Source organism: Hydra viridissima, unplaced genomic scaffold (genome assembly GCF_058129835.1).
Source record: "Hydra viridissima isolate aposymbiotic clone 2 unplaced genomic scaffold, HvirCarnegie_v1 scaffold_9, whole genome shotgun sequence".
NCBI lineage: Eukaryota > Metazoa > Cnidaria > Hydrozoa > Anthoathecata > Hydridae > Hydra > Hydra viridissima.
This window is the reverse complement of record NW_028324308.1, coordinates 5,208,724-5,216,930: the sequence shown is the minus strand read 5'-3', so window position 1 is coordinate 5,216,930 and position 8,207 is coordinate 5,208,724. Positions and strand designations below refer to the sequence as shown.

At 28.9% G+C, this 8,207-nt stretch overlaps 1 protein-coding gene across 1 annotated transcript; it reads right to left on the bottom strand.

Annotated features, from left to right (window-relative positions):
* Window positions 1-246: 246 nt before the first annotated feature.
* LOC145185281 (proteasome subunit beta type-6-like) lies at window positions 247-5,210 on the bottom strand. Its single transcript, XM_090098880.1, has 7 exons — window positions 5,034-5,210; window positions 3,230-3,297; window positions 1,760-1,891; window positions 1,114-1,243; window positions 952-1,006; window positions 708-797; window positions 247-504 (listed from the first exon to the last, which is right to left on the bottom strand). Exons 1-7 carry the CDS (start codon window positions 5,136-5,138, stop codon window positions 377-379), a joined length of 708 nt encoding a protein of 235 aa, XP_089955006.1. The 5' UTR covers window positions 5,139-5,210; the 3' UTR covers window positions 247-376.
* Between the last annotated feature and the right edge of the window lie 2,997 nt (window positions 5,211-8,207).

The window sequence follows — 8,207 nt, the reverse complement described above, 5'->3', positions numbered from 1 at the left end:
AAAATTTTCAAAACTTTTTTCAGATTATTCAATTGTTTACTCATTTTGGACAATAAACTGATAGTATTAGTAAAACACCAACACAATTAAATATATGTATATAGAATGCCATTATAAAAAAAATTTGGAAACAATTCATTAAGTATTTCTCGTGTTATTGCTAATTATATCCTCAGGAATGTTTTGAGCCCAATCAACATTCATGTGTTAATAAGGGAGTTTCTGAAAACAAAAATAAATATGCAATCAACATAAAAAATTTATTTCAGATATAACTTTGAAAGTTAAAAATTATGTAACATGCTTTTTTTTTCTTCCTATCAAACAGTTTCTGCATTAAAACGAGGTTACTAATAAATACTGCTAATTCAAAATATTAGCCTTGCCAGAATGTTGGAAGTTCATTTCCTAAAATAACTCTACGCTCTACACTGTCCTTATTAATTGCAGCTAATCGAATACATCCCCCAGAGGAACCATCACGAAAGATTGCCAAAGCAACAGCTAAATGAAGCAAAAAAAACTAACTTTAATATTATTTTTTTGTAGAATCTCTAAGAAAAATCCCAACATATCAGCAATTTAATCATTTCTTTTTATTTTCTTTTAAAAATTATTTAAACTTTTTTTTTTCTTGATTTATTTTGAGAAAAAAACAACAAACTATGCAGCATGGGTAACATTTTTGTCTAAAGGTTATGCCTTACCATTTGACACAAACTTCATGCACTCTTCTTTACTCATTCTTTTCTTAAAAGTTGCATCACAATGTCCATATATGTATGTACTTCCAGAACCTTAAGTAACCATTAAAAATTCATCTAAAACTATTTGGAGTTAAAAAATATAAGCCTTATTTTGTAGAAAATCTAAAACAGCTTCAAATACTCATCAAAGACAGAATAAAGTTAATTAAAAGACAAAAAGAATTTTATTTAGAAAATATATCACCTCCGATGCTGAATGGCTGCCTTATGCACATTCCTCCTAGAGGAATTGTATAAACCTAACAAAAAATCAAACTTAATTTATTTAGACCTTAAAAAAAAAGAAAGAAAAAAAAAGAAAAATTAGAAATACCCAATAAGAAAAGGAACCCATAAGAAAATTAACCTGACCACCTTCTCGCTCATCCCACCCAGCTACAATAATTCCAGCAGAAGCACTATCTCGACGCTCATAACAGATATTTCGAAATAAATTTGCAGCAGTTTTTACTAAAGCTTGACGCCCAGTTTCTGCTCTAAAAATCATTAAAATCAAACACTTCACAAATCAAACTACAAATCTGTAACTTTTGCAAGTTAAAAGTAAAATTTAAAAACTTCTGTTTAAACTTTTGCCTTTACTAGCACAAAAATGAGTTCAAAAATAAAAATTATTCAAAACAGTCCTGCAATAGATACACTGAAGTTATCAAAACATGAAATATTTTATGGTGAACAGAATAACAAAACAAATATTTGTAAAATAAGCAAATGTAAGAAGTTTAGCTCTGCAGTGTTCTGCATTTAAAAAGCATTATCTTTCGAATACAAAAAGATATTAAGTTTAAACCTATTTAAATCAATAAGTCCAGATGAAGTTAATTGTTAAAAAACTTGACAAACTATTATTACAAAAAAACGGTTTTCTTGATGTTTATCCTGAGTTAAGAGTGGCAAATAAAATTAAAAAAAAACCTTTAATGCTTTTTTTCAATAAAGTTTTTGATTGGTTTTACAACAAAATTAGTTTAACAAACGCTTTTATGACTTACATATGCAAATCTAACTCATATCTCACTTGATCAGCTATAGCTTGAGTATCAGCTGCAGAGCCGGATCGACAACAAAAAATCCTTTCTGTAACAGGTGTAAGCTTGTCAGTCACTCGATTAGCAATATATGCCCTGAATGTGAAAATAAAATAAGATAATATAAGCTTATATGAACTTTTAAAAATATCACCACATTTAAAGTCACAAATTAATCTATTCAGATTTAACTCTTTTTTTAAATTATTTTCTTATTCAATAAAAGGATTATATTTGAATAGAGGAACAATTTTAAACTTATTTCTCTTGAATTGAATTTTTCACTTGGTTTAGACTAAATTGGGTTACACATAAAGTTTTTCTATTACAGCTCACCTCTTAAGTAAGCAAAACTGTTTTGTTTGTTCATAAGAAATAGAACTGCTTAGCTGATTGCATTTTTATCTTATCTATTAATTCTGTCAAAAAGAATTCAAAAGAAAATGGCTCATAAATGTGTGTCAAATTTCTGGTTACAAATTGCTTTGACCCCCATAATAAATGACTTTTCGCCATCTATCCATGAAAATCAAAAAAATCAATGTCTCTTTCCCAATACCATATATTTTGGGAGGTGAGAAACCTGTCAATCTCCTGTTTCAGTTCATGCTCATTATGAAATTCCTAGTTCTTCTTAGACTTTTCCATAGTTCTCCATAGTTTTCTGTTTAGAGGTGGTTTGGTAAGGATTTTACCTAACTTCTTATTTTTTAAACTGAACAAAAAAAGCAATAGAGAATATGCTCATCAAAGATGAATATTTCATTGAAAGAATTTGAAAGAATTTGAAAACAATGCTCGTTTATCATTCAAAGTTGTTTCTAAGTGCTTTTTTAAAAATACACAAGCAAAAGACTACATTTTTCAAAAAAGTCTTAAAGAACTATTGGAGAGCTAAAAAAATCCTTGGTTGCAACATGAACTTTATGTAAACAAAGAATATTTTCTGCACAGCCATATTGCTAAATTCCTGGAAAACCTTGGTCACATCAGTGACAAGCAAGATAAACAATTCTACCAATAATTAAAAATCATTGAAAGAATGGTATCAGTGGTGATAAATATGATGGCTAATTATTGTTGGAGCATCAAGCAAGATTCTCCACAGATTGAACACTCCAGAGAGAGTGTAAATTTTTACCTTAACTACTTTCACACCAATTTGACTTATAATTTTACATTAAAAAAGATAAATTTTTGTAAACATCGCAACCTAGAAATGTTTTAGCTTTGATTTCTAATTGTATAAAAACTTTTAAAACATTTTATAAAAGAAGCACACAAGTATCACATCTAACACAACATGTCGGGCTTGCTGTGCCAACTGGGAGCTGGAGCTCCATTTACTTTTTTTTAACAAACCAAAAGTTTGGTTAATACAGTGCAACACAACTCATTTCTTTAAATTTTAAAAATAACATAAAATTAACATACCCTGTTGTTGTTCTAGAATCAGCACCAATTACAACACCACCATCATATTCAACAGCCATAATTGTTGTCTACAAAATTTAAAAAAATATTTATTGCAATTGATTTCTAAATTTACTCTTAATTTTTCTCATCTTTACCTATTAAAAGAAATCGGTGTGAAAACATGATAAAAAAGAAACTGAAGTAAAAAAGTTATTCAATAAAAAAAACTTTGGATTAATGCAATTTCATTGCATGAATTTTTACAAAAATATTAATGTAACTGAGCTTACTAATCAGAAAATCTGCTTTGAAAATTTGTTTGCAGAATGAAAGGGTTGAAATTAGTTAGTTTTAACTATGCAAAACAATGTGGAGAACATCAAAATATCTTTATTTTAAAACATATTTTAAAAAAACATTCCTTACTATAGCTAGTTTCTTTAAAACATGATATTGTCAGATTACTATAAACTTCAGGGTTGTGCAAATTTGTTTTTTTCAAAAATTTGCTACATAACATAACATATTTCATTTTCTGCTTTTTTATATCAGGACTCAATAATGTGAGTAATTTGTTTAAGGAAGGTTAGTTCTGCAGCTTTGGCCATAATAAAGGAATTACTAAAACAATTTGATGCTTTATAATTCTATGTTTATATTCATCACTCTAAGTGCATTTAAAACTCTATGGCATACAAAGATAGATATTACTCCATGTAGACATTCTAAAATCATAACTTTATTAGATCATGCTGGTAAAAGTCAAAGAGAATTTGCTAGAGCATGTGGTGGTACACAGTCTACCATTAGCAAATTCAGCGAGCTGTACAAATAAACTGTCATGCTTTCCCCCAGAGAAGATACTACTAAGAAATATTACGCCTATATTCTAATCATAATTGCACACAGATCATTTAATTATTTGAGGTTATGACTGCTATCTATAGTTAAATACTTAAAGCAGTTATAATTTTGTTAACATGATCGATATTGTTGGCAAAAATACTAATGTTCGAATGTCTGTTTCTAGACATAGGTAATTTTTCTGATGAGTTACACTTTAATAAAATGTAAAATATCCCAATGAGAAAATTTTCCGAAGATACTTAAGCATTTAGGGACCTGGGACACTAAACTGTGGTATAATGAAATCTGATATTAACATTCTACAACACAAGCTGGTACAAGAGATAATGAAGATTTTTCTAGACAATGACAGGGTCTTCCAACAAGACTTATCCACCTGTCACTCCTCAAAGAAAGTTACTAAACATGTCAGATAATAATATTAAAACTTTTGGGTGGCCAGGATACTTGCCAGACTTGAACCAAATTAAAAATCTGTGTTCTATTATTAAAACTCGGTTAAGAAACCCTGATTGTACATGAAAAGCAAAGCTGATTGAATTATTAACATATGGTTTCACAATGTTAAAGTCCAGAATATGTGCCAGGCACTTATTAATTCAATACAAAACTATGTTTTATTACTTAAACCTGTAAAGGAAGAGATGTTAAGTATTTGTATTAACAAAAAAAAAAGCATAATATGATATACTATTGATCCTAATGGCTAAATCTTTTAATCAATTGGCCACTAACCTACAATTGCATTTACAATTAAACGATATTTTTAGCAAATATATTTTATACAGACAAAGGCATATTTTTAACTTAAGAGATCTTAGAGATGTAGTATGAAAAAAAAACTTTTTTTTTTGCTTATCTGATTTATCTCAGTGAATAGTAACTTTAGTTATTGCTAGTTGGTGATTGTATTAATGCCAATAGAAAAATAAAAGTAAAAGAAATGGTGATATACCCCTGTAGTTGTCTCACTGTTTAACCAATCTGGATATAAATCCGAATCAATATTTGAACTCATCTTTGTAGATTGCTCAAAACAGTGTGATGCTTTTACCACCATTTTTAATTGGATTCTAAATTTTGCTGTTTACGGAGCACCGCAATTTCTGTACTTTTTTTTTTTTTAATGCTTACTAAAGATGTTATCGTGTAACAAAAAACACTAAAATGAACGTGTAATGGTAAATATTTAAAACAAAACCCAACATGGATGGATTCAAAAAAACATCAAAATACATTTAGGGTTACAAGAATTCATTTGGCTGAGTCAATCCTTACAATAATTCATAACAATTTTAACTCATGATTTTGAATTCACGCGTATAGGATATTCTTTTCAAACTTTGGGCAGATAGGATATTCTTTTCAAAATTATTGCTAAATTTTTCAAATTAATAAAATAATATACATTTGTTTAGTTCCTTTGATGCTAAAAGATGAGCCTGATTAATAAAATTAGAAGGGAAAAAAAGAAAATAAGTCATATCTGACGTTTTTAGACGTTTTAGGTCACTTCAGAAAAAAATTTGTGTGAGAAAATCAAAAATGTTTCAGACAATTATTTTGGCGACAGAAGGTAAGACAAATAATACAGAGCTGTTGACTAAATAAAAAATTTATAAAAAATTTTAAAATAAAGTTGAGTTTTAATACTAAAATGGCTGAAAGGTATATTTATGATATGGACCCACAAAGCCGAGTGTTCGCTGCTGTAGTTGACAATGCACTGCAAAAGCTTTAACTCACGCTATGGATGCGATTTGTTTCTTTGAATCTTTTCCAGTGATCTTTGAATTTTGAATGTATTGCTTCTGTTGCCTGTTCGCCAAATAATCAAAGTGAAATGCAATGGTATTCAATTAGTTCTATTACATGAAAAGAAAAAGAATGTGGTTTAAGAGCCGCAGTAGAAAGCAAGTGGAAGTATGATTGCTTAAAGCTATCAAATGAAGAGTCAATTTTTTACCAACAGCAGGGTGCTTGCTTGAATGTGATTGAATTCCACGCAAAAGAATGGGAACTTTGAGATCACATGAAATGATGAACCTCAGATTCATTGCGATAATTAAGTTTAAAATTCTCTAACATTTTTTTAGGACTCTGGAAAGTCTTCTGCAATTGCAATAATTGATTGGTACCAGACTTCTGTGTCCTATGCTGTCAAAATTGTCAGTAATTTTAAATTTTTGGGTTGTTTAGAACAGGATGTTTTATCAGTTTCTTGGGATGTGTTAATGACACTAAGGTTCGTTTTTAAAATTGATTCGAAGCTTGATAAAGTGATTTGCTTAGTACTCCATTTCAAGCAGCATATAATTTGTAATTCACTAAACTCTTAAAGTGAAGAGTTGTACCTTGTTCTTTAGAAATGCTAACCTTTGAAACTTTTAAGAATTTAGAGGGTTGCTTTCCTACAGCAGCAAACTCTGACCAAAGTATGGTTCAAACATTCTAATAGCTGATGACTTTTTTAAAGTAGATCCAAGTTGCCTTACGTTGAAGTTAGAAAGTTCTGAAATGAGCTGAACATTTGACCATATTGTGGGTTTTGAGAGTGTTGGGCAAAGACGTGCGTTCAATTTTTAATAATAAAACCTATTTATTAAAATTAAGCTCTAAGGCTTTTAAATGAAAAATGGGTATCTGGATTTACTAGAAATATGATGATGATGATGCTGTTTTTTTCAACTGAACCATTTGAAACCAATAATTTGATAAAATGTCTCAGCTGTAAAGAAGTAACTCAATGGTTGTAAGACACTTGTACATCTTTTTTTAGTTCGTTATGGGAATGGGACACTTTAAATGATGATGAACAAGTACCCTTTAATTCTTTCTGTTATATCTTTAAATGAATAGTTTTCATTTAGCTTTAGCTTTCCTATCTTACTACCCACACACTCACTTAGAATTTCGAATTTGGCATTATCTGGATAGTCTAAATTGAACTATGCTGGCAATAAAACATTTTAGTTATCCTGGTCAAATTTTAACAAGTTGTCAAAAATTCCTCTTGGAACCTTTGCATTATTGAAATTCAATTTCTTCTTCACAATCTTGTTGAAAAAATTCCTCTTGGAATCTTTGCATTATTGAAATTCAATTTCTTCTTCACAATCTTCGTATGTGTTACTTTTTTATGTGTTGCTCTTTTGATCATAAATGTTATAAGTTTCCGTTAATATTTTTTTGCAAACACAAAAAAACAGTTTTGCAACAATTTTCATAATTTTTGAATGTTGTAATGTGTACAAAAGTAGTATAAAATGAAAGCTGATTGTTTGCAACACATTTGTAAACAGATTTAAAAAGAAACTGGATAATTAAATTTTAAAGTTACAGAATTGATAAGAATGGCAGGGGAGGGGGAGTTCTTTTAAATTTTATATTGTAATCATGTAAAAATGCATCTTTTGTTTTAGGCAAATTCTTAATAGTTAGAGACAATTGTTAATCTGCAAGTGGATGTTAATCTCAGATGATTTATGAATTATGAACATTCGAACTAAATGAACACAAAGATTTAGCGGGGTTTTTCATCAAAATCTTAAAAAGAAATATCGTTCTTGAAAGAAATTTTTAAGAATTTTGAAATTTCGCAGTTACTCTAGCCTTATGTGTATTTTAATACTCTAAAATAATCATCTAAGGAATTGTTATAAACTGGTTTTTAAAATCCGTAGTCGTAATGGGAGTATTAAAATGATCTTAAATCAAGCTTGAAAGCCAGAAGGACTAGCTTCCATTCTTCTTTCATTTGATATCATTTTAGAAAGTGACTCAAATTTAGTTGAAAAAAAAATTAAAAAAAAAGTTGAAAAAAATTTAAAAAATTTAAAAAATTAATTCTTAAAAAAATTACTAGAAAGTAACTTAATATGCAAGCAATAAAATATATCTTAATTACTATTCCCCTTGTAACACATCCCATTTAAGATTGTGTCATTTTTATCCAATGAATTAGCGGATAAAGATATCTCACAAAAAACTAACGCTAATTGAAAATCGAAAAAAAAGAAGGTTAAAATTTGTATTACTTTCCATCATCCCTCCCCATACCCTTCTCCAATACTTAGATCTCATGCACATATTCACATAATCCGGTATTACTCATAGAAATTCATGAACA

Bases quoted from the DNA above. Each gene is read 5' to 3' on its own strand.
- LOC145185281 (XM_090098880.1), bottom strand. From the start codon at position 5,138: ATGGTGGTAAAAGCATCACACTGTTTTGAGCAATCTACAAAGATGAGT. The intron at 1,244-1,759 runs GTAAGTCATAAA...AATGATTTTTAG, and splicing joins TATGAGTTAGATTTGCATAT to AGCAGAAACTGGGCGTCAAG. The intron at 505-707 runs GTAAGGCATAAC...TGCTTCATTTAG, and splicing joins CATGAAGTTTGTGTCAAATG to CTGTTGCTTTGGCAATCTTT.